This window comes from Heptranchias perlo, chromosome 4 (genome assembly GCF_035084215.1).
Source record: "Heptranchias perlo isolate sHepPer1 chromosome 4, sHepPer1.hap1, whole genome shotgun sequence".
Lineage (NCBI taxonomy): Eukaryota > Metazoa > Chordata > Chondrichthyes > Hexanchiformes > Hexanchidae > Heptranchias > Heptranchias perlo.
Genome location: NC_090328.1, coordinates 5,886,061 through 5,913,081, shown reverse-complemented (window position 1 = coordinate 5,913,081; position 27,021 = coordinate 5,886,061). Strand labels below are relative to the sequence as shown.

General features: G+C 46.0%; 1 protein-coding gene across 1 annotated transcript in view; it reads left to right on the top strand.

The window, feature by feature from the left end:
• The window catches only part of slc5a6a (solute carrier family 5 member 6a), a 58,313-nt gene that overhangs the window by 6,476 nt on the left and 24,816 nt on the right, over window positions 1-27,021 (top strand). The window contains exons 2-4 of the mRNA XM_067982406.1: window positions 1,073-1,138; window positions 4,333-4,384; window positions 13,524-13,591. Coding sequence (XP_067838507.1) covers window positions 1,073-1,138; window positions 4,333-4,384; window positions 13,524-13,591 — 186 coding nt within the window. The remainder of the gene's footprint in view (window positions 1-1,072; window positions 1,139-4,332; window positions 4,385-13,523; window positions 13,592-27,021) is intronic.

The window sequence follows — 27,021 nt, the reverse complement described above, 5'->3', positions numbered from 1 at the left end:
GAGATGCAGTTGTCCTATTACAGCATGTTTTATTGCACTCGATCCTCCGATTGGTGCTAATGGCTCTTTTATTGATTGAGGGGGTTGCGGGGGGGGTGGTGCTGGAAAGGAGAGATACAGACATTATCGCCAGATTACCCGCCTTAAAAAAAAAGAAGTGCTCTCCTATACATGGCTAGGAGCTGCAAGTCACCAGCTTTGTGTGTTTCATTGGCGGTGGGAGAGGGACAATATCTAACACGTTTTTCTCCCCGCCTGGCCCACGCTTCACTGCTGGGGCCCATCTCCATCTCCGCTTTCTGGTTACACTCACCCTTTCACCGGCCCACTTGTATAGTTGAGGGTAGTTGCAGGAGCCTTCCCCTGTGATTACAAGTGGTGATACTCACCCACGCCCCACCTCCGTGAACTAGCATATGCTGCCCGCCCCACTCCGAAACATCAGCACATAATCCAGGCTGATACTCCCAGTGCAGTACTGAGGGAGTGCTGCACTGCCAGAGGTGCCGTCTTTCGGATGAGGCGTTAAACCGAGGCCCCCGTCTGCCCTCTCGACTGAATGTAAAAGATCCCACGGCGCTATTTCGAAGAAGAGCAGGGGAGTTCTCCCCGGTGTCCTGGTCAATATTTATCCCTCAACCAACATCACTTCATTTTTATAAAAAAAAAACATATTATCTGCTCATTAACATGTTGCTGTTTGTGGGATCTTGCTGTGCGCAAATTGCCTGCCTCATTTCCTACATTACAACAGTGACTACACCTCGAAAGAACTTCAATGGCTGTAAAGCTCTTTGGGAGGTTCTGAGATCGCGAAAGGCGCTATATAAATGCAAGTTCTCTCCTTTTACATGTTATCCGCACCTCAGTCTTGCTCCCCTCACCCTCGCTGCTCACTAACAACCCAATAAGCTATCTCTAAGCAACATGTCGAGTCGATACTACTAGATTACAGGAGCTGTGTTTTTTTTCTCTCTCTCTCGCACTGGCTCCTTGCAGTTGGTGCACCCTCTTGGATTGTTTCCGCTCCCGTAATTTGAGTTCTAAGGCACTGTTTGTCTTTCTCTTTCAGTACCTGGAGCTGCGGTTTAACAAGGCGACTCGACTATGCGGGACGTTGACCTTTATTGTCCAGATGGTGAGTGCAGCGTCCGGATGATGTTTGTAGTAGTAATGGATTAAATACTGCTGAGGTGGGATTTTCTTTCAAAGCAGCCAGGAACAAAAAATAAATAAACAAACTTCTGGTACTGTCCAAAAAAAAAAATGATCTCTTATCAGCCACACTGCTGTAGGGATTCTGGCGTTGCCTGGCAAAAAAAAATTCAATCCCTTTAACCAATTGACATCAAATTTAATAGTTTTGATCCTTAGTGGTGTCAGCTGTGGCTCAGTGGGCAGCACTCTCGCCTCTGAGTCAGAAGGTTCACGTCCCATGCCAGCACTTAAATCCAGGCTGACACGCCAGGCTCCAGTGCTGCACTGTCGGAGGTGCTGTCTTTCGGATGGGACGTTAAACTGAGGCCCCGTCTGCCCTCACAGGTGGAGGTGAAAGATCCCACGGCCACTATTTCGAAGAAGAGCAGAGGCGTTCTCCCTGGTGTCCTGGGGCCAATATCTATCCCTCAACCAACATCACTAAAACAGGTGACTTGGTCATTTAGCTCATTGTGGGAGCTTGCTGTGCGCAAATTGGCTGCTGTGTTTCCTACATTACAGCAGAGACTATACTTCAGAAGTACTTTATTGGCTGTAAAGTGCATAGGGACGTCTTGAGGTCATGGAAGGTCATTTTGTGTTTTACAAAAAATCTGTCCCCTTAAGTGGCCGAGTCCTAAACTCCGTCGCGATCTGTGCTGATTGTAACTGAGGTGGAGGTAGGGTGGGGCTATGATTGGCCTCCACTTCCCCGGGTTAGGGAGGGAACCTTTGGGTGGGGTTTCCAACCCTGGTCACCATTTACCGACCCCCTCATCTGGAAGTGTCGGTGCGAGCCGGGACGGGAATAGGCTTGGCTGCAGTGCTTGCCCAAATTGAAGAGGCTGCAAGTCTCGACCGTAGCGAATGGTCAATTGGGCAAGATATTGGAGGTGATAGTATGGAGCCACACCCACATCTTCGGCCACTTCAGAGGGCAGTTAAGAGTCAACCACGTTGGTGTAGGACTGGAGTCACATATAGGCCATGTAGCCCTCCATGGCCTCTCCTCTCCCCATCTCTGTAACCTCGTCCAGCCCCACAACCCTCCAAGATCTCTGCGCTCCTCCAATTCTTGCCTCTTGCGCATCCCCGATTTTAATCGCTCCACCATTGGCGGCCGTGCCTTCAGCTGCCTAGGCGCTAAGCTCTGGAATTTCCTCCCTAAACCTCTCCGCCTCTCTCTCTCCTTCTTTAAGACTCTCCTTAAAACCTATCTCTTTGATCAAGCTTTTAGTCACCTGTCCTTATGTGGCTCAGTGTCAAATTTTGTTTGATAACGCTCGTGTGAAGCACCTTGGGATATTTTACTACGTTAAATGCGCTATATAAATGCAAGTTGTTGTTGCCAGCAAACACTGGAATGTGAACCACTGAATGCAAATCCTGTAGATTTCTGCAGGGGGTCTGCTATTTTTGTCAAAGGTAAGGATCAGCTGTGAAGCTGCCCAGTTTTTATTTTGCAGACTCGTCTCTGACGATTTGCTATTCCTTTGTTAGGTTCTAAAGGTCGAAATCAGATTTCATTTGGAGCCAGAGTTCATTTTGTCTGCATTCTACAGAGGTTAATTGTTAAACCAGATTGTTCTTTTGATTATGGGTAGATGACAAAACTGATTTAGATGCTGTGCGTCGAATCGTATAGCACCGAAGGAAGCCGTTCGGCCCATCGCACTTGTGCCGGCTCTTTGAAAGAGCTAGCCAATTAGTCCCACTCCCCCGCTCTTTCCCCATCGCCCTGCAATTTTTCCCCTTCAAGTATTTATCCAATTCTCTTTTGAAAGTTATTATTGAATCTGCTTCCACTTCCCTTTAAGGCAGTGCATTCCAGATCATTACAACTCGCTGCATAAAACCATTTCTCCCCATCTCCCACCTGGCATTTTTGCCAATTATCTTAAATCTGTGTCCTCTGGTTACCGACCCTCCTACCAACGGAAACATCTGACCATTTTTCTGCAAGTAAACGGAAACAAAGGTCTCAAAATGCACATATCTCTAGAGGTGAAGTAGCTCAATGAGATTAGAGATAATAACAAAGAAAGACTTGCATTTATATAGAGCCTTTATAACCTCAGGACGTCCCAAAGTGCTTTACAGCCAATGAAGCACTTTTTGAAGTGCCGTCTCTGTTATAATGTAGGAATCAGAGCGGCTAATTTGCGCACAGCAAGCTCCCACAAGCAGCAATGAGATAATGACCGCATCGTCTGTTTTTTAGTGATGTTGGTTGAGGGATAAATATTGGCCCAGGACACCGGGGAGAACGCCCCAGCTCTTTTTCGAAATAGTGGCATGAGATCTTTTCTGTCCACCTGAGAGGGCAGACAGAGCCTTGGTTTTATGTCTCATCCGAAAGATGGCATCCCCGACAGTGCAGCACTCCCTCAGCACTGCACCGAGAGTGTCAGCCTGGTTTATGTGCTGAAGTCTCTGGCGTGGGACTTGAACCTGCAACCTTCTGACACAGAAAGAGTGCTACCCACTGTGCCACAGCTAGCACCTTGGAGTTGCAGCTAACATTATTCTCTGTGAAGTGCATCATGAGGGAGTTGGTGAACGTAGCAGGTCTCACTGGATTGGAACCAAGCTATTGTGGGACTCATTTTCAAAAGAGGTGACAAAACGCCAAGTAACTACAGACTCATCAGTCTGGCAAAAATAATGGAATTGGTCACCAGGAACAAACTAGAGAAAGTAACCTAGTAAATGGCAGTCATGATGGTTTCAATCGGGGCGAGATCCTGCTTGACGAACCTGCTTAACTTTTGTTTTTGAGGAGGTGACATCTCAAGTTGGCAGCGGGAACCCCTATGACATACCGAGACTTCCAGAAAGCTTTTGATAAAGTTCCACATGAAAGGCTGCCCAGTAAGCTCGAGGTAGTGGTAACCAGGGTAAAACCTTGTCATTGGCTGACAGGGAGTCTCATCCGAAAGACGGCACCTCGGACAGTGCAGCGCTCCCTCAGTACTGCACTGAAGTGTCGGCACTCGAGGCTAGTGGGGCTTCAACCTACTGACTTGGAGGTGACAGTGCTATCACTGGCATGAGATTGAATTCAGACTGCCAGGCCTGTTTGTTTCGGGGGAGGTTTTGTTCATAGTAATTCCAATCTTTCTCTTCCAATTGCAGGTGATTTACATGGGCGTAGTGCTGTACGCACCTGCACTGGCGCTGAATGCAGGTATGTTGAGATAGAATCGCAGTATCATGAAATGACCCAGGATGTAACGGAGAGGGTTGGCGAGGGTAGTGCGGCTGATGTCGTGCGTTTGGACTTTTAAAAGGCGTTTGATAAAGACTTGTTAGCAAAATTAAAGTCCATGGATACGGAATTGGCTATGGGACAGAAAGCAGAGAGTAGTGGTGAACTGTTGTTTTTCAGACTGGAGGGAAGTATACAGTGGTGTTCCCCAGTGGCAGTATGATACTTGAAGCTCACCTGTACAGAAGGAAAATACAAGCCCCTCAGGGCCCAGCTTATTTTCTTGACACCAGTACAGTAATCTAAAACAATTTGCAGGTATTTTTCTTCTACGAAAAAAAACTGCATAGAAGCTGCATTGGATAATGTGGATTTTTAAAATCTTGGTTTTCACCTAGTTATGATCATTGGGGGATCGCCAGTTTTCATCTGTTTAGATGCTAGAATTTAATGAGTTCCAGTCTGTTTAAAGCAGCAATGAGCATTATGTCTGATTTGTCCCCATCAGTTGTTGGGCGGGTGGGCAGGGAGGAGAAGAATGTTATCAAAGAATCATACAGCTCAGAAGGAGGCCATTCGGCCCATCATGCCTGTGACGGCTCTTTGAAAGAGCTGTCCAATTAGTCCCACTCCCCCTGCCCTTTCCCCCATACCCCTGCACATTTTTCTTTTTGAAGTATTTATCCAATTCCCTTTTGAAAGTTATTATTGAATCTGCTTCCACCGCCCTTTCAGGCAGCGCATTCCCGATCATCACAACTCGCTGCGTGAAACAAATGTCTCCTTGTATCTCTTCTCTGGTTCTTTTGCCAATTACCTTGAACCTGTGTCCTCTGGCCATTGACCCGCCTGCCTGTGGAAACAGAGTAGACAGGGAGAAACTATCGTTATGATCCGTCGATTGTTTTAAATGTTACATAAAATGTGTTAGGTATTTTAAACCCTAGCTCGAGTGCGAGCGGATTATCGTGCGCGGGCCAGGGCTGTAAGACCGTTTCAGGGGATTTGGCGCGGTGCCTGCGCTGTAAGACCAGCGGTGCGGTCAGACTGGCGTGGGGTCGGCCAGATTGGCTTTGAGGCGCGGTATCGGTCTGGTCACTTGGCCCCTCTCGTGGTGTCAGATACATTGTCCAGTATCACACAGCGGGCATAGATAACCCCTGGTCCATGTGATCTCTTGGACTGGTTTCGATCGCGTTAGCGGGGTCGGAGAGAAATTTTCCAGAGTGTTTTGTTTCCCTTATTGACCCTGGTTTTTTTTTACTTTTTTTTTGCCTCTCCCTGTGAGGGGGGAGGGAGAAAGTTTCTGGTTACGATGCTCCGGCACATCATGGTGTGTGGGGCAGGCTTGATGGACCGGCAGGTCTTTTCCTGCCTGTCAATTTCACATGTTCGTGTCTTGAATACTCCAGCTAAAGGCATTGCGCTCAAATATGGTCTAAATTCAAAGTCGCTTCATTCAAGTTATTGGATAATTTTTTTTAGCACAAACAAAAAACGGACTGAATTATCAGGAATAGCCTGTGTCTAAATATATATATCCTTCATAAAATATTCCCCGGTATTTTCTAACCCTGCAACTCTTTTGAAGTGAGGATTAGTGGTCGAAAATCAATTTGGAGATTGCTGAGCTCCCAACAGCTCTTTCCACACCTTGTGCCAAAAATTACTGCCTGGGTTGCCCACCTTCTGATCCCTGCAGCTCGCTCAGATGGCAGCCGTGTTTCTCAGCCCCCCCCTTTCCCATAACATTCTGACAAGCAGTGGTTCTAAAAGCGTGTTGTTTTTAAATTTAAGAACGCGTGCTTCTTGAGGGCCCCCCACCCCCGGCCAAGGCTTGACGTGATGGAACATGCAGCGTGTGCTAAAACTCTGTGTTCTGCAGGACTGGGTATATTCGTCTTTAAGAGAGCCAAACGCAACAGTCCAATGGGGAACGAGATTCCTCTCTCAATTTAAATGGATTTAGGTTATTAAAGGGGAAAGAAGTGCGCAATGTATTAACACTTTTATAATTAGAATCGGATTTCAGGGACTGAGAGTGCCAATAGACCCTTTGTCTTTTCTGGGGATGTGGGCGACCCTGGCTGTGTTTGTTGCCACTCGCCCGTTGCCCCTAACAACGAAGTGGCTCACTAGGCCACTCTAGATGGGCGTAGAGCCTAACCGGAGTGCGGACACGTGTAGGCCGTTAGTGACCCACTTGGGTTTTTAGGGCCCGGCCGTTTATTTTTCAGGTTACCAACCCTCCTGCCAGTGGAAACGGTTTCTTCTTATTTACTCTTATCAAAACACACGTGATTTTGAACGGGTGCCGCCCGAGGCCCCTCGTCCCCGGTGCCGCCCGAGGCCCCTCGTCCCCGGTGCCGCCCGAGGCCCCTCGTCCCCGGTGCCGCCCGAGGCCCCTCGTCCCCGGTGCCGCCCGAGGCCCCTCGTCCCCGGTGCCGCCCGAGGCCCCTCGTCCCCGGTGCCGCCCGAGGCCCCTCGTCCCCGGTGCCGCCCGAGGCCCCTCGTCCCCGGTGCCGCCCGAGGCCCCTCGTCCCCGGTGCCGCCCGAGGCCCCTCGTCCCCGGTGCCGCCCGAGGCCCCTCGTCCCCGGTGCCGCCCGAGGCCCCTCGTCCCCGGTGCCGCCCGAGGCCCCTCGTCCCCGGTGCCGCCCGAGGCCCCTCGTCCCCGGTGCCGCCCGAGGCCCCTCGTCCCCGGTGCCGCCCGAGGCCCCTCGTCCCCGGTGCCGCCCGAGGCCCCTCGTCCCCGGTGCCGCCCGAGGCCCCTCGTCCCCGGTGCCGCCCGAGGCCCCTCGTCCCCGGTGCCGCTAAACTCTTTAAGAGTACGTGTTCAACAAGGATTTTGCTGCAATTATTATATTAACTGGTTCGGCTGATGGGGGAAGGCTGCTCGAACATCACTGGAGACCACCACCCCCCCCACCATCGGAGTTTTAAATAGTTTCACAGGTCCGCTGTTCGAGCAGTTCAAGGCAGTTTTAACTTTTGAAAAGTCACCGATGCTGTCAATTTAATTTTCCCTCGTGGAAAATTGAAAACCAGAACGTTTGGATATCTAAATTAATCATTAGAATCATAGAAAATAGGAGCAAGAGTGGGCCATTCAAAATGATCATGGCTGATCGTCTAACTCAGTACCCTGTTCCCACTTTTTCCCCATATCCTTTGATCCCTTTAGCATTAAGAAATATATCTATCTCCTTCTTTATAAATATTGGCCAGGCACCCAGAAGAACTCCCCTGCTCTTCTTTGAAATAGTGCCATGGGATCTTTTACATCCAGCTGAGAGAGCTGACAGGGCCTCCGTTTAACATATAATCTGAAAAAGACAGCACCTCCGACAGTGCAGCACTCACTCGGTACTGCACTGGGAGTGTCAGCTTAGATTATGTGCTCAAGTCTCTGGAGTGGGACTTGAACCCAGGATCTTCTAACTCAAAGGCAAGAGTGCTACCAACTGAGCCACAGTTAACACATTATAAGTACCACGAAGGCCAGAACTCTCAACATTGATGTAAATATAATTTTAATTAGAGCCTACGCAAAATGATGATGCAACGACAGCGTGCTGCATTTTATATCGCGCCTTTAATGTTAATTAAAAAAAAGTCACACGACATTTCGTAGAGACGTGAAGAAAATGGACAGCAGCCCAAAGGGGCGATTAGGAGCAGTGAGCAAAAGCTTGGCCATAAGAGGTGGTTTTAAGGAGCGTCTTAAAGGAAGAGCGAGAGGTCGAGGAGGGAAATCTCGGAGCAGCTGAAGGCTGGGGTGAAGGGAAAGGGCGGAGGCGTGAGAGGCGGAGTCAGAGGAACAGAGTTTGGAGGGTTAGTTGTAGGGCTGGAGGAGGTTATAGAGACGGGGGGGGGGGTCGCGAGGCCAGGGAGGGATTTGAACGCAAGGATGAGAATTTTAAAATCGAGGCATTCCCGGACCAGGAGCCAACGTAGGTCAGCGAGCAGAAGGGTGATGGATGTTCGGAACTTGGTGCGAGTCAGGATACGGGCGTGGGAATTTTAAATTTAAGGCTTTGGGTGGGGGGGGCCAGGACCCAGGACTCAATGGAGATCAATGAGAACAAAGGTGATAGGCTTGGTGAAGGGTAGGATGTGAGCAGCATTCAATGCACATAATTTTAAAACTTGGATTGTGGTTTACTCACGGTTTCTAATTTTAAAACTCAGTAGATGATTACACACAGATGCAAATAATTCTGTTCAGTTCTTGTGGACCTGTAAATCAAAGAACCATACAGCACAGAAGGAGGCCGTTGTGTCTATGCCGGCTCTTTGAAAGAGCTATCTAATTATCCTCACTCCCCCTGCAAATTGCTCCTTCCACATCCATAAATGGGTCATGTTGGTCAGTGAATTTCCTTCTCTGCTTAATTTCCTTCTCTGCTTAATTTCCTTCTCTGCTTAATTTCCTTCTCTGCTTAATTTCCTGCTCTCTGAGGCTGGATTATCATCCTTGGCTATTAACTGACTGAATTAAATGGTTGTTAAACCACTTAAAGAGGCACTGAGTTTGCAGCGTTGCAGCCCACTGGCCAGTTTTCTGCCCAACCGAATCCAATAAAATGAACTCGTCTAGCGGAAAACCGAAGTAATTAGATGTTTCTATACCCTTACCTAGTAAAAATCTATCCATCTCAGTGTTGAAATTTTCAATTGGCCCCCCAAGCCTCGACAGCTTTTTCGGGGAGAGAGTTCCAGATTTCCACTCCCCTTTGTGTGAAGAAGTGCTTCCTGACATCACCTCTGAACGGCCTAGCTCTAATTTTAAGGTTATGCCCCCTTGTTCTGGACCCCCTCCCACCCACCCCGCTCCTCACAGAGCAAATAGTTTCTCTCTACCTATCCTATTGATTCTTTAACACCTCGATTAGATCACCCCTTAATCGTCTATACTCAAGGGGACACAAGCCTCTGTTGGCTGACTAGTCTTTCACTTCGTAGACTCGGATTTGAATCCAGTCCCAGTTGACGAGATGAAAGTCTCTCTCTGCTGTCTGCACCTGTCCTTTGTGAAGTGGATTTGGGGCGGCTCTCTCTACTCTGCCAGCTACGGTGGTTATTTTGGAAAAACGGGTTCAAAAGAGATTATTCCAGGATGGGGGGTGGTGGTGGCTTTTCTAAAGTTGGGGTTCAGGCACATTGATCACAGTTTATGGATAAACCAGCAGAAGTAAAAACAGCACCTTGCATTTATATAGCGCCTTTAACATAGTAAAATGTCCCAAGGCACTTCACAGGAACGATAAACAAAATTTGACACCAAGCCATATAAAGAGATATGAGGACAGGCTTGATCAAAGAGGTATGTTTTAAGCAGCGTCTTAAACGACGAGAGAGAGACGGAGAGGTATAGAATCATAGGAAGGTTACAACGCAGAAGGAGGCCATTCGGCCCATCGAGTCCTCACCAGCTCTATGCAAGAGCAATCCAGCTAGTCCCACACTCCCCTGTCCTATCCTCGTAGCCCTGCAAATTTTTTCCTTTCAAGTACTTATCCAGTTCCCTTTTGAAGGCCATGATTGAATCTGCCTCCACCACCCCCTCGGGCAGTGCATTCCAGATCCTAACCACTCGCTGTGTAAAAACGATTTTCCTCATGTCGCCTTTGGTTCTTTTGCCAATCACCTTAAATCTGTGTCCTCTGGTTCTTGACCCTTCCACCAATGGGAACAGTTTCTCTCTATCTACTCCGTCTGGACCCTTCATGGTTTTAAATACCTCTATCAAATCTCCTCTCAATCTTCTCTGTTCCAAGGAGAACAACCCCAGCTTCTCCAGTCTATCTACGTAACTAAAGTCCCTCATCCCTAGAATCGTTCTAGTAAATTTCTTCTGCACCCTCTCTAAGGCCTTCACATCTTTCCTAATGTGCGGTGCCCAGAACTGGACACAATACTGCAGTTGTGGCCAAACCAGTGTTTTATAAAGGTTCATCATGACTTCCTTACTTTTGTACTCTATGCCTCTATTTATAAGTCCCAGGATCCTGTATGCTTTTTTAACCACTTTCTCAACCTGCCCTGCCACCTTCAACAATTGTTGCATATATACCTCCAGACCTCCCTGTTCCTGTACCCCTTTTAGAATTGTGCCCTCTAGTTTATATTGCCTCTCCTCGTTCTTCCTACCGAAATGTGTCACTTCACATTTTTCTGCGTTAAATTTCATCTGCCACGTGTCCGCCCATGCCACCAGCTTGTCTATATCCTCTTGAAGCCTATCACTATCCTCCTCACTGTTTACTACCCTTCTGAGTTTTGTGTCATCTGCAAATTTTGAAATTGTGCCCTGTACACCCAAGTCCAAGTCATTAATATATATCAAGAAAAGCAGTGGCCCCAGCGCTGACCCCTGGGGAACACCACTGTACACCTCCCTCCAGTCCGAAAAACAACCGTTCACCACTACTCTGTTTCCTGTCCCTTAGCTAATTCTGTATCCATGTTGCTACTGCCCCTTTTATTCCATAGGCTGCAATCTTGATGATAAGCCTACCATGCGGCACTTTATCAAATGTCATCTACCCTCTCTGTTACCTCGTCAAAAAACTCTATCGGTTTGGCTAAACACGATTTGCCTTTAACACATCCGTGCTTGCTTTCCCTGATCAATCCACCCTCGTCCAAGTAACTGTTAATTCTGTCCCGGATTATCGTTTCTAAAAGTTTCCCCACCACTGAGGTTAAACTGACTGGCCTATAGCTGCTGGGTTTATCCTTACACCCTGTTTTGAACAAGGATGTAACATTTGCAATTCTCCACCACCCCTGTATCTACGGATGTTTGGAAGATTATGGTCAGTACCTCCGCAATTTCCACCCTTACTTCCCTCAGCAACCTAGGATGCGTCCCATCCGGACTGGGTGACTTATCTACTTTAAATACAGCTAGCCTTTCTAGTACCTCCTCTATCAATTTTTAGCCCATCCAGTATCTCAACTATATCTTCCTTTACTGAGACTCTGGCAGCATCTTCCTTGGTAAAGACAGATGCAAAGTGCTCATTTAGTACGTCGGCAATCCCCTCTGCCTCCATGAGTAGATCTCCTTTATGGTCCCTAATCGGCCCCACCCCTCCTCTTACTACCCATTTACTGTTTATATGCCTGTAGAAGACTTTTGGATTTCCTTTTTATGTTGGCTGCCAGTCTATTCTCACACTCTCTCTTTGACCCTCTTATTTCCATTTTCACTTCCCCTCTGAACTTTCTATATTCTGCCTGGTTCTCACTTGTGTTATCAAACTGATATCTGTCATACGGCCCTTTTTTCCGTTTCATCTTACTCACTACCTCTTTTGTCATCCAAGGAGCTCTGGCTTTAGTTGCCCTACCTTTCTGCCTCGTGGGAATGTACCTGGACTGCACCCAAACCATCTCCTCTTTAAAGGCCGCCCACTGTTCAATTACAGTTTTGCCTGCCAATCTTTGATTCCAATTTACCCCGGGCCAGATCTGTTCTCATCCCACTGAAATTGGCCCTCCTCCAATTGAGCATTTTTATTTCAGAGTGGTCCATGTCCTTTTCCATAGCTAATCTAAACCTTATGATACTATGATCGCTTCTCCCTAAATGCTCCCCCACTGACTCTTGCTCCACTTGGCCCGCCTCATTCCCTATAACAAAGTCCTCCTTCCTCGTTGGGCTGGAAACATACTGGTTAAGAAAGTTATCCTGAACACATTTCAAAAATTCTTCCCCCTCTTTGCCCCTTAATATTATTGTTATCCCAGTCTATATTAGGATAGTTGAAGTCTCCCAACTATAACTACTCTATGGCTTTTGCACCTCTATAATTTTCCTGCAAATTTGCTACTATATATCCTTCCCACTAGGTGGTGGCCCCCAGTAGTATAATGGTGCCTCAATTGTTTCTTGACTCTAACCAAATAGATTCTGTCCTTGAGCCCTCCAGGACATCCTCTGCAGTACTGCAATATTCTCCTTAATCAATACTGCCACCCCCTCTCATTCCTTTCCTTCCCTATCTTTCCTGAACAGGAGGGGGGAGGGAATTCCAGAGCTTAGGGCCTAGGCAGCCGAAGGCACAACCGCCAATGGCGGAGCGATGAAAACCGGGGATGCGCAAGAGGCCAGAATTGGAGGAGCGCAGAGATCTCGGAGGGTTGCAGGGCTGGAGGAGTTTACAGGGATAGGGAGGGGCGAGGGATTTGAACACAAGAATGAGAATTTTCAATTCCAGGCGTTGCTGGACTGGGAGCCAATGTAAGTCAGCGAGCGCAGGGGTAACGGGCGAAAGGGACTTGGTGCGAGTTTTGGATAAGCTGAAGTTTACGGGGGGTGGAAGATGGGAGGCAAAACAATTGGAAATTGAATGAAAAGTTGGCAAAACTACATTTCCCTCGCATCAAATTAAAATCATTGTGGCAGAATTTTTTTTTGCATAAATGTTTAAATATATTGTTATTTCTCTACAATCAATCAACAACAGACAGTTGCTTAATAACAGTGGGAGTGAATGGCCTTGAAACATCAAACTGTTGAATCAGCGTAACAGAGCCTCCCTTTGTTTTATCTTAGCTATGCGATTGTGGGGAGTTGCTAAACGAATGTTGTGCTGACCCGCGGGGAGAGGAGGAAACTAGGAGGGGTGGGGGTGGAGTGGGGTGGGGGTGGAGTGGGGTGGGGGTGGAGTGGGGTGGGTCTGTTTATTTGCTCCTTTTTGCAATAAAAAAAAATCTTAAATGAGGAAATAAAACACATTCCCTTCGCCAAGGCTGTAAAACCTAAACAGAATCGGGATACATGCCACGTGTAAATCATTTTACCAGCCCTGCAGATGGTGCAGTTTTTAGCGGTCTAGTCTCGAGCAAAAAAAAAAGCAAGGCTTGCCCACAAAATGGGAGGAAACTTTGGCAGAGTAGAAAGCAGATTTTATTTTCCTTCTGTTGATAGTGGTCGAGCTGTAACTTCTGCAACCGACTCTGCCATTACTAAGATTGCCGTTCCATTCTTTTGTTGGCACATCGCTACTCATTTTGCTAAACAAACTTGCCCTCTTATAGCTGCTAATCTGGCCTTCTGTGTTTCACTATGTAAATAATAAGACATGTGCATTGTGTTTTTTGTTGCAGTAACTGGCTTTGACTTGTGGGGAGCAGTGCTAACTATGGGACTAGTCTGCACACTCTACACAACGCTGGTGAGTAATCAACTGGCCGGAGACCCTCGGTTTACCAATCGGCGTTAATGGGTTAAAAGGAAGACTTGCGAATACATTGCGCCTTTCACAACTTCAGGACGTTCCAAAGCGCTTCAGAAATGAAGTACTTTTGTACTCTTGAAGTGTAGTCACAGTTGTAATGCAGGAAATGTAGCAGCCAATTTGCGCACAGCAAGATCCCACAGACAGCAATGAGATAAATGGCCAGGTCATCTGTTTTAGTGGTGTTGGTTGAGGGATAAATATCGGCCAGGACATAGGCCGTTCAGCCCCTCGAGCCTGTTCTGCCATTCTGTTAGATAATGGCTGGTCTCTAACTCCAATTACCAGCCTTGGTTCCATTTCCCTTAATAACAAAAAATCTACGGATCTCGGTTTTGATATTTTAAATTGACCCCGAGCCTCAACAGATTTTTGGGAGAGAGTTCCAGATTTAAACACTTGGAGAATTCCCCTGCTCTTCTTCGAAATACTGCCATGGGACCTTTTACGTCCACCTGAGAGGGCAGACGGGGCCTCGGTTTAACGTCTCATCCGAAAGACGGCACCTCTGACACTGCAGCACTCCCTCAGTACTGCACTGGGGTGTCAGCCTGGATTATGTGTTCAAGTGCCTGGAGTGGGATTTGAGCCCATGACCTTCTGACTCGGAGGCAAGTGTGCTACCCACTACCCTCTGCTGAGGCCGGTCTCATAAGAAATAGGAGCAGGAGTAGGCTATACGGCCCCTTGAGCCTGCTCCGCTATTCAATCAGATCATGGCTGATCTTCAACCTCAACTCCACTTTCCCGCCCTATCCCCACATCCCTTGATTCCCTTAGCGTCCAAACATCTGTCGATCTCAGTCTTGAATATATGCAAGACTGAGCGTCCACAGCCCTCTGGGGTAGAGAATTCCAAATGTTCACGCCCCTCAGTGAAGAAATTCTTCCCCATCTCCGTCCTAAATGTCTGACCCCTTATCCTGAGACAATGTCCCCTCGTTCTGGACTCTCCAGCCAGGGGAAACATCTTCTCAATATCTACCCTGTCAAGCCCTCTTAGAATCACCTCTCATTCTTCTAAACTCCAGAGACTATAGGCCCATTCTACTCAATCTTTCCTCATAGCACAACCCTGTCATCCCAAGGAGCAATCCAGTGGATCTTCATTGCACCGCCTCTAAGACAAGTATATCCTTCCTTAGGTAAGGAGACTAAAACTGCGCACACTACTCCAGATGAGGTCTCACTAAAGCCCTGTACAATTGCGGTAAGACTTCCTTACTCTTGTACTCATATCAAGTTGCCAGAAAAAGTAGCAAGTCTGAGGATTAGGAGCAGTTTAGAATTCAGCAAAAAAAAGGGCCAAGAGATTGATTAAGAGGGGAAAAATAGAGTATGAGAGTAAACTTACAAGGAACATAAAAGTGGACTTTAAAAGCTTGTACAAGTATGTAAAAAGAAAAAGATTAGTGAAGACAAATGTAGGTCCCTTACAGTCAGAAACGGGAGAATTTATAATGGGGAACAAGGAAATGGCAGAGCAATTAAACAAATACTTTGGTTCTGTCTTCACAGAAGAGGACACAAATAACTTCCCAGAAATGCTAGGGAACCAAGAGACTAGTGAGAAGGAGGAATTAAAGGAAATTAGTATTAGTAAAAAAAATTGTGCTGGAGAAATTAATGGGACTGAAAGCCGATAAATCCCCAGGGCCTGATAATCTGCATCCCAGAGCACTAAAAGAGGTAGCCATGGAAACAGTTGATGCATTACTTGTCATCTTCCAAAATTCTATAGATTATGGAACAGTTCCTGCAGATTGGAGGGTGGCAAATGTAACCCCACTATTTAAAAAAGGAGGGAGAGAAAACAGGGAACAACAGACCTATTAGCCTGACATCAGGAGTAGGGAAAATTATAAAGGACGTGATAACAAGACACTTAGAAAATATCAATGGGATTAGACAAAGTCAACATTGATTTATGAAAGGGAAATCATGTTTGACAAACTTACTGGAGTTTTTTGAGGATGTAACTGGTAGAATAGATAAGGGAGAACCAGTGGATGTGGTTTATTTGGATTTTCAGAAGGCCTTTGATAAAGTCCCAAATAAGAGGTTAGTGTGCAAAATTAAAGCACATGGGATTGGTGGTAATATACTGGCATGGATTGAAAATTGGTTAACAGACAGGAAACAGAGAGCAGGAATAAATGGGTCTTTTTTGGGGTGGCAGGCAGTGACTATGTGGGGTACCTCAGGGATCAGTGCTTGGACCCCAGCTATTCACAATATATATCAATGACTTGGATGAGGGAACCAAATGTAATATTTCCAAGTTTACTGATGAGACAAAACTAGGTGGGATTGTGAGGAGGATGCAAAGAGGCTTCAAGTTGAGTGAGTGGGCAAATACATGGCAGATGCAGTATAATGTGGATAAATGTGAAGTGTTGTGGGAAAATCACCACTCGGAGTCAGACTTAAAGATTCAACATGCAGTTTATTGGACAAAGTACTTTGGGAGAAGAACTGGACGCTCCGCAGCGTTCGCAACTACCTCCTCAACTTTAAAATGGTTGTCACGCTTTTTATACCTTTAAAATACAGACTTTCAGTAGCTTTTACATCATTAGTCTTGATTACACACATTGACCAATTAAGCCCGCACAGCAACCACTGACTTCCAATCATATTAAAACAACTGTTATCACCTTAAGACAGTATGCCTTTGTTTCACGCAGTCTGGTTCTATAGTTTTATCAGTTCGTTGTGAAATGTCCTTTGTATTCCCAGACTGTAAGTCAGTTTTGGAATATACAAACTCAGCACTTTTAACTGTCTTTCCCACAGTCACAGAATCCATTTTGTTTAGTAGTGTCCATTTTGTTAGTAGTCAAGTGTTATGTTTAAGCTTTTAATTAAGGTTAGTCTAATCTACACAAAGCGCATTTCGGTGTGGCTTTAGGGTAATGACCGCCGCCATGCACACAATAGTCACTTCATCTTTGCCTTTAACCCAACAGCCCAAATTTTACGCTAACAGACCCTCCTGTTGGTCATGATTATGGCTTAATAATCATTGAGACCAATACCGATAAAGTCCATGTAACATTGGTCCGGTACTTAATACACAGCCTTTCGGGTATTTAACTTCCGTGATGTTCTGTGCGTATGCCTAACCTGTAACTCTCAGGTTACATGTTACAGATAGCGTTGCTCCGCCTGGTTATCGTCCTCCCTGGCATCCTCGGGTGTCTTCAGATGTTCTTGATCAGTGATCACGCTGGCTCCTGGCATAATCCGAGTCATCATAACTTTGCAACAGACATTAAGGCATCCGACCACGAAACAACAAGCAATTATTATTGCAACGAAAATAATTAGTCCATGCAGTAGATAAGACCCCCAGGATCCTCCCAATAACCAATCCAGCTAACCACTTCCTTTCCTGGGGCCTTGTTTAAATTCATTGAGTTGTTCTTTAATATCGTTAACGGCTTGGGTGATGTTGTAGGACTCGTCTGTAACGTGTGTTATACAGAGATCTCCTATTATAGTGCATACTCCCCCCTGCTGGGCTAATATATAGTCCACAGCATAACGGGATTGCTGCGAGTACAAACTTAATTCAGCTCGTTCTTTATTTATGGCGCTTAATCCTTTTGCTGTGCTATTTCCCAAGATTGTCAGTCCACAGATTAAATAGTTCCTGTTCTTTGCGCCGATTACTCCTGTTGATCCTCCCAGTGAGAGAGAACCCAATAACCCGTAGCCGATCGAGGATCCCAGTGTGATTGGGGCCCCTCCAGTCGGCACAGAACTCCTGGCTGATAGCCCGTGTCACAATTTTTCTGTGGACATGGGCTCTTTGAGGGCATGGGACCGTGAGTGGTCCAATCGTCCCTACTGCAAAGAGGATGGGGAGGGTTGGCGTTGCCGTTGTGAAGGTGCCGTTTAGGAGGAACACAAATCCCTTCCTAGCTCGGTAACATTTAACGTCCCGAGTGCCGGTTCGTACAAATTGCAGATATCGCCAATTGCTTGGATCCCTCGATGTTCCCCCTGTTTTTGTCAGTTGATAAGTATCAAATGGGTAAGACCATGTGTCTGAGCTAACATGCGTCCCATTACACTGACCACAAATGAATTGTCTCCCTGCGGTCACGTTCAGGCATCTTTGTTCTTTACAAACACAAACGAAGTGATCCTCGTTCACTTGACAGTGTTGACGGGCACATTGCATCTGCACACAGGAGGCACTCTCGGGGACCCAGGCGTACGCACACCCCCATCCGTATCCCGAGAAACAGATCGGATAACTTGTATTGTCTGAGCAAACCCTTCCTTTCGCTCCCTGGACCCCCCAACACACAGGATTTGTGGAGTTTATTAGTTCCACACACCTTCCCGGTATTCCCCTCGTATATGGACCTGCACGTCCCTTACAGGGTGCGTCTGAAGTATCTGTGGTATATAAACTATGGGGGGTCCACCCAGGGGTGGCCACAAACAGGGCCTCAACGGAATGGGCTAATGGGTAACACACCGTTCGATTTCCATGTAGATGTACATGGGTCTTGAAAAATAAATTATCATTCAATCCGGTCAACCGTCTGACTACGAGTACATAAAATGACATGATTATACACATATTTTTAGACATGTTAGTTAGGGTTTTCTTATTACTCTATATTAACAAATTCCCAAAGGCTATATCGCCAACCCGAACGCTTCAATTGATTCTTGATTGTAGTTATCATCTGTTGTAAAATAAAAATGAGGGATTGTTCAAGGTTTATTCCTTGGTTTCGTTGTATAACTTCAATTGAGTCCAATGCTTCCATATTCCCTTCCCTCTTATGTCCAGACAAGCACAGGTGTCGCCACTAATTATGATCTCGTAGGGGCCGTTCCATTTAGGGGCAAATCCCGGTTTCTCGGGCAAAACTTTTACCATGACGCGACGTCCCGCTGTTGGGACGTCAGGGAGCGTTCCAAGCTCTCTCTGTGCGTCTTTCATTTCCTGATTATCTCGTACTGCAGTACGCATTCCTTTTAGTTGGGTACTCAGTTCTAAAACATAACGTTTGATTTTGTCTTTTAGTGGGCCTACATCGGCCCCACCTGTTATGTTTTCTGGTAATTGCATTGCTCTGCCTGTCATTAGCTCATAAGGGGTCAATCCGGTTGTCCGGTTTGTTGTCGCTCTTAGTCTCATTAATATAATAGGTAATACTTCGGTCCACGTTTTTCCTGATGCTTGCATAGCTTTGGCCAGGGTATTCTTAAGAGTTCGGTTCATACGTTCTACCATTCCGGAGCTCTGCGGATGGTAAGGGATGTGGAATTTTTGTTTTATTCCCATTAATTGGCACACTGTTTTTATCACCTTTCCGGTGAAGTGTGTTCCCTGATCCGAATCAATTTGTGTGGGCACCCCCCATCTAGGGATTACCTCCTCTGCTAATACTCTAGCCACTGTAGTGGCAGTGCAATTCCTGGTAGGGAACGCTTCCACCCACCTAGTGAAATGATCAATGATGACTAAACAGTAGGTTTTACCGTGGGACTGTGGTAGCGGCCCCGTGAAATCTATCTGTCGATGTTCCCATGGTCCCTTCGGTCGGGGTTGGTGTCCCATTTTGATTTTTATGGGTCGACCGAGGTTATATTGCGCGCATGTCACACAGCGGTGACAATATCGGGCTATATCTCTCCCCATTCCTTTCCACCACCATTCCTTCCCAATACTAGTTGTCATGGTTTCCCTCCCTTGGTGTGAGAGTCCATGGTGTAATTCTAAAAGGGTATTCTGTATACATTCTGGCGCCACTACTTTGGCATTCTGTCTCCAAACGTCATCAGTTCCCTTGCTTGCTCCCTTGTGTTTCCCACCTAGTCTTTTCCTCTTCTGAGGTAACCTCATGCAAATTTTGAATATTTATTTGGTGTTCTGCCTGGCCGGTTACTGCTACTGGCAACTCGCTAATTGTTTCTTGTTCTAATGCTAACTGCGCTGCTCTATCTGCAGTTTGATTCCCTTTGTATTTCAGCCATTCGGGGCTGTTTCTCTCTGGTTCCCTCTGATGTGCCTTTATCTTTATTACTGCTGCTTCCCGGGGTTTCTCACTTGCCTTCAGCAGTGCTTGAATTCTTTGTTGATGTTTAATAGGGGTTCCTCCCGTCGTTAAGAATCCTCTCCTACCCCATGCTGTCATATAATCATGTACTACTCCGAACACGTATCTACTGTCGGTATATATATTTACCGCCTTTCCCGTGGATAATTCTAGTGCCTCTGTGAGTGCAACTAACTCTGCCACTTGCGCGGATAGGCCTCCATCAATTCTCTCTGCTCGTATTGTTTGCAATTGGTCATTTATCACTGCCCACCCCGTCCGGGGTGAACCTTGCACGTATTTGCGTGAGCCGTCTACGAAAAAGGTTTCTTCAGCCATTGCTAAAGGTACATCCTTTATTTCACTCTCTTCTGTATCCACATCTACGTCTCCACAGTAATGTGGTTCGCCTATATCTAAAATTCCTTCTGCTGGGTTTTGTCCTGTATCATGTACTATTGTGACTGATTTACTGGGAGGTAGGAGAACGGCTTCCCATTTGGCCCTTCTCATATTCGAAACAGATCTTAATTTCCCTGTGTTTAGCATTTCCACTAAGGTGCGTTTGGTGTGAAGGATTATATTTCCTGTCATCACTATAGGTTCGCTAACCCTTACTGCCCATGCGGCGCAATCTAGAGCAGCTATACATCTTGGTAGTCCCGTTACTACAGGCCCTTCTACTGTTGAGTAATAACCTATGGGTCTTCGTTTATCGCCGTGATTTTGCGTTACAACAGCAGAGTAAAATCCCCCTTCATTGTTGCAGTATATGTGGAAATCTTTGTTGGAATCTGGTAGTCCCAATCCGGGGGCTGCCATTAGTTCTGCCTTCAACTTACTATAAGCCCCGTCTTGTTCAGTTCCCCATTCTATAGAGGCTAGAGCTGGCTTTCCGCCTTTAATTAACCGTTGTATAGGCTCTGCCAATTTTGTGAATTCTGGGATAAAGCTTCGGCTGTAATTGATTAGCCCTAACACTTTCCTGACTCCTCTTACGGTGACCGGCCGCGGCATTTGCTGCACCGCCTTCTTTCGGTCTGAGGGCATTTCTTTAATGCCCTGGGAAATTGAGTGTCCCAGGTACAGGACTTGTGCTTTGCCGATTTGTGCCTTTTTGGGATTGACTTTTAGTCCTGCAACTTTTAGTTCGTTCAACACTAAATATAGCGCTTCCTGATGCCCCTGTTTTGATTCTGAGGCGATTAATATATCATCCACATATTGTAAAATTGTACTGCTCTTTTTTAATTCTACCCTTTTCAAAATGTCACTCATTACTCGATGGAAGATAGCGGGGCTATTGTGGAATCCCTGTGGTAGGCGAGTCCATGTATATTGTTTGTCTCCCAGCGTAAATGCGAATTTTTCCTGGGAGTCAGGATGCAGGGGTAGGGACCAGAATCCATTGGCTATGTCCAATACTGTAAAAATGTTATGCTTCGGTGACAAGCCGTTTAGGATTGTCGAGGGGCTTGCTACAATGGGATGCAATTTGGGCGTAACTTTATTAAGGGCTGTATAGTCTATCGTGAGTCTATAGCTTCCGTCAGCTTTACTCACTGGCCAAGTAGGGGAGTTAGTGGTACTCGTAGTTTCCTGTAGGATTCCTTTTTCAACTAATCCCTTTACTATTTCTACTACTGCTGCTTTTGCTTCTGGTTTTATTGGGTACTGTCGGTGGGGCTTATGTTCCGGTCCGGGCACTTTTGGTTATTCCGGTATCTAATTTAGTTTTTGCCCATACTTCAGGGACGGCTGTACAGATGACTCCGAACCCTTCTGTTTCTAGTCGCCAATCCCTAGAGGTAACCGTAGCCACATTGAGGATTTCGAGGTGACTCGCGAGTCTCCCCATTCCTTTTTTCCTGCCGTCCTGGTTTGGCCAGATTAATTCTCCCTTCCCACAGTCAATCAGAATTTCATACTCTTTCATTAAATCATTCCCCATTATCGTACCTTCGTTGTTTTTACATACGTAAAATTTCATGGGTATGTACAAATTATTTATCTCTACTAAGGTTGTCTCACTTAGGTAAGCGGGTGTTTTATTTCCTCCCACCCCTGTTAAATAAATCATCTTGCTTGTAATGGGTAAGGGGAGGTCAGTGACAGATATGGATGCCCCTGTGTCCACTAGCATTTCACATTGCCTGCCCCCTACCAGTGCAGACACATAGATCCTTCCCTCTTTCTTACCCTTACTAATGGGGGCCGCCGACCGTCAGTCTTGCTGACCTCGGGAGTTGCCTGGCCTCTCCTGTTCCGTGAACCCGGAAGGGAGTGGGGGTCTCCCATTCTTACTCCAGCATAAGTTTTCTGTGTGTCCGTATTTATTACAATAAGTACAAAGTTTTTTGAAATTGTTTGACTTTGTGCGGAGCCGGCATTCCTTACTAATGTGCCCGTGTCGGCCACAGTTATAACAAGTCAGGCCGAACCTGGTCTCGCTCCCGCTCCCGTATGCAGCTACTTTTTCCTGCTTTATCTTGGGGTAGAATTTCTCTTCTGCACTCCCTTGTACACCGCTAGCCCATTCTACCAGTTCATCATAATCTTGGGACAAGATCACTCCCATTTTCAAGATATCTTGGTGAGCGCTCGAGAGTCCATCCTTAAAAGCCTGGATGAAGGCTCGATCCCCACGGCCCGGGTTGTCCTGACCTGAACATTCCTGATATATTTGGAACAATCGTTCCCCATATTCAGAGGCCCCTTCCGCCCTCTTCTGTTTAGTTGTTGTAATTTTGCTCCAATTAGTGGGGGCGTTCCCTAAAACTCTCTGCACTTCTGCCTTAAACAAGGAAAACGGTGCCTGTTGGGCGTCCAATTCTGCCGTCAGAGCTACCGCATGTGTCCAACGCCCCCCATTATAGTCTACTGCGGCGAGGGCAGCGGGCCCTCCGGCCACCGGTCTCCATTTGTCAGCTGGGCATGCGGCCCTGACTAATTGGTGTATATCTCTTAAGTGCAATTGGTGTCCTACCCAGGCTGTATCTAGTTCCATCCAAAATGTTGTATTTGTGCTCCTGGGTTGTAATTTACCCAGGGGATGCCATTATCTGTTGTCTTTCTCCCGGGGTGAATGGTGTGTATTGTGCGGTTGGCCGTGCATTAGTCCCCCCCCCCCCCCCTGTGTTATTGGCACTAAATTATGTTCGAGCATAATCTCTTCTTCTAGAGGGGCAGTCGCTTCCTCATAAGGGGGAAGCGGGAAATTTTTCTCCTCCCAACGAGTCCCTACTTGCTTTTCCTTTTCTAACTCCTTTATCCTAGTTTCCAACTCCCTAATTGTATCCTTATCTTCGCTCCACTTTTTAGTGGAGGTGCCCACTTGTCCTATTAGTCCAGCTAGTTGGTGGACTAGTAATACTCCTGCCTTTTTTTGTTTGATCCTTCTTTTTCCCCATCTATCCACTTTCTCTGTTGTTCTAAGGTCTGAGAAATATCCCAGCCATCTTTTCGCATCTGCTTAATCAACGAGTGTCTATCTGTCATATACCTCTCAATAAGGGAACCCGCAGGTCCCCATCTAGGTTGTTCACTTGTCATTTTACCTGTCGTGCTCTGATCTCGCTATATCTTTCGGGTCCCGGCCTCTCACCGGATTTTCTTTTCTCTCAACTTTCACTTTCGGGTCCCGGTCTTTCACCGGATTTTCTTTTCTCTCAACTTTCACTTTCGGGTCCCGGCCTCTCACCGGATTTTCTTTTCTCTCAACTTTCACTTTCGGGTCCCGGCCTTTCACCGGATTTTCTTTTCTGTCTACTTTCGTGTCCCGGTACCGGACTTTGCCGGTGCTCCGTAATCACCGACTCTGTCGGTAGTGCTGGCGTACGTCCAGCCGTAATCCCCGGTCCATACCGGAATCACCGGATTTTCTTTTCTTTCCCAACACTCCGAAACTTTCTAACTCCCAGCCCGAACTCCACTCCAGATTTTACTTTCAGTTGCAACTATATACTCACGGCCACAATTACCAGTTTGGTAATGTGCTTCCTCGCATGGAGTTCAGTTCTAGTTTCATATGATCAGACAATACACATTGTAAATTAACTTATGCTTTAACTTATGCTCTAATCTCTGCGTTTGTTCGCCACTACAGAGTTTGATACCGGATGGTTCTGGTTACTTGTGCTTCACGATCGCAAGTGCCCCTGTTTTTGCGCCCACTTCAGGGTCCTGACCTTCGCGTGGGGGATCTCCCCTCTTAACAACCGGTCTAAGGCAGAGCGTAAAAGAGGCACTTCCTTGTCCTTAGTCGATCAGCACAAGCAACCAGCTCTTAGTTATACCCAACAGTCCCATAAATTCTCTTAACTTACCCCCCCCCCCGTGTTAACTGCACTGTTGGCTTAGTCTGACTCCCACAGTTCAATAATCTCTACTCCAGTTCGCTGATCGAGGCCAACCGATCAGCTCACCAGCAGTGAGATCCTGCCGACTACGCCAATTTGTTGTGGGAAAATCACCACTCGGAGTCAGACTTAAAGATTCAACATGCAGTTTATTGGACAAAGTACTTTGGGAGAAGAACTGGACGCTCCGCAGCGTTCGCAACTACCTCCTCAACTTTAAAATGGTTGTCACGCTTTTTATACCTTTTAAAATACAGACTTTCAGTAGCTTTTACATCATTAGTCTTGATTACACACATTGACCAATTAAGCCCGCACAGCAACCACTGACTTCCAATCATATTAAAACAACTGTTATCACCTTAAGACAGTATGCCTTTGTTTCACGCAGTCTGGTTCTATAGTTTTATCAGTTCGTTGTGAAATGTCCTTTGTATTCCCAGACTGTAAGTCAGTTTTGGAATATACAAACTCAGCACTTTTAACTGTCTTTCCCACAGTCACAGAATCCATTTTGTTTAGTAGTGTCCATTTTGTTAGTAGTCAAGTATTATGTTTAAGCTTTTAATTAAGGTTAGTCTAATCTACACAAAGCGCATTTCGGTGTGGCTTTAGGGTAATGACCACCGCCATGCACACAATAGTCACTTCATCTTTGCCTTTAACCCAACAGCCCAAATTTTACGCTAACATGAAGTTATCCACTTCAGAAGAAAAAACAGAAAGGCAGAGTATTATTTAAATGATAATAGATTGGGAAATGTTGATGTACAAAGGGACCTGGGTGTCCTTGTACACCAGTCACTGAAAGCAAACATACAGGTGCAGCAAGTGGTTAGGAAGACAAATGGTATGTTGGCCTTCATTGCAAGAGGATTTGAGTACAGGAGCAAGGATGTCTTACTGCAGGTATACAGGGCCTTGGTGAGACCACACCTGGAGTATTGTGTGCAGTTTTGGAATCCTTATCTAAGAAAGGATATACTTGCCATAGAAGGTTCACCAGACTGACTCCTGGGATGGCAGGACTGTCGTATGAGGAGAGATTGAGTCGACTCGGCCTGTATTCACTCGAGTTTAGAAGAATGAGAGGGGATCTCATTGAAACATATAAAATTCTGACAGGGCTAGACAGACTGGATGCCGGGAGGATGTTTCCCCTGGCTGGGGGGGGGGGTTTCAGAACGAGGGGTCACAGTCTCAGGATACGGGGTAGGACATTTTCAACTGAGATGAGAAATTTCTTCACTGAGGGTGGTGAACCTGTGGAATTCTCTTCCACAGAAGGCAGTGGAGGCCAAGTCACTGAATATATTTAAGAAGGAGCTAGATAGATTTCTAGTTACAAAAGGCATCAAGGGGTATGGGGAGAGAGCGGGAATATGGTATTGAGATAGAGGATCAGCCATGATCATATTGAGTGGCGGAGCAGGCTCGAAGGACCGAATGGCCTACTCCTGCTCCTATTTTCTATGTTTCTACTCCAACCCCCTGCAATAAAGGCCAACATACCATTTGCCTTCCTAATTGTTTGCTGTACCAGCATGTTAACTTTCTGTGTTTCGTGTACAAGGAAATCTAAACCTCTCTGAACACCAACATTTAATAGTTTCTCATCATTTAAAAAAATTTGTTTTTTCTATTTTTCGCTACCAAAGTGAATAACGTCACATTTCCCCACATTATACTCCATCTGCCATCTTCTTGCCCATTCACTTAACCAGTCGATATCCCTTTGCAGACTCTGTGTGTCTTCCTCACAGCTTACTTTCACACCTAGCTTTGTATCGTCAGCAAACATGGATACATTACACTCGGTCCCTTCATCTAAGTCATTAATATAGATTGTAAATAGCTGAGGCCCAAGCACCGATCCTTGCATCACCCCACTAGTCACAGCCTGCCAACCTGAAAATGACCCATTTATCCCTACTCTCTGTTTTCTGTCCGTTAACCAATCCTCCATCCATGCTAATATATTACCTCCAACCTCATGAGCCCTTATCTTGTGTAATAGCCTCTTATGTGGCACCTTATCGAATGCCTTTTGAAAATCCAAATATATTACATCCACTGGTTCTCCTTTATCTACCCTGCTAGTTACATCCTCAAAAAAACTCTAATAGATTTGTTAAACACGATTTCTCTTTCATAAAACCGTGTTGACTCTGCCTAATCATATTAAGATTTTCTAAGTGCCCTGTTATTACGTTCTCAATAATAGATTCTAGCATTTTCCCAACTACTGATGTCAGGCTAACTGACCTATAGTTCCCTGTTTTCTCTCTCACTCCTTTCTTGAATAGCGGGGTTACATTTGCTACTTTCCAATCCACTGGGACTGTTCTAGAATCTAGGGAATTCTGAAAGATCAAAATCTCTGCAGCCACCTCTTTTAATGTAGGATGTAGGCCAGCAGGTCCAGGGGATTTGTAGGCTTTTGGTCCCATTTATTTTTCTAAAACTTTTTCTAATACTTTTTCTTAACTAATCTCAATTACTTTAAGTTCCTCCCTGTCGTTAGCCCCTTGATTCCCCACTATTTCTGGTACATTTTTTGTGTCTTCTACTGTGAGACAGATATAAAATATTTGTTTAACGTCTCTGTTATTTCCTATTCCCCATTATAATTTCTCCTGTCTCTAAGGGACCCATGTTTACTTTTGCTACTCTCTTCCTTTTGATATACTTGTAGAACCTCTTACAGTCTGTTTTTATATTTCTTGCTAGTTTACCCTCATTCTACTTTCTCCCTCTATCAATTTTTTGATCATCCTTTGCTAGTTCCTAAAAACCCTCCCAATCCTCAGGCTTACTACTCTTTTTGGCAACATTGTAAGCCTCTTCTTTTAATCTAATACTATCCTTAACTTACATAAGAAACATAACATAAGAAATAGGAGCAGGAGTAGGCCAGTCGGCCCCTCGAGCCTGCTCCGCCATT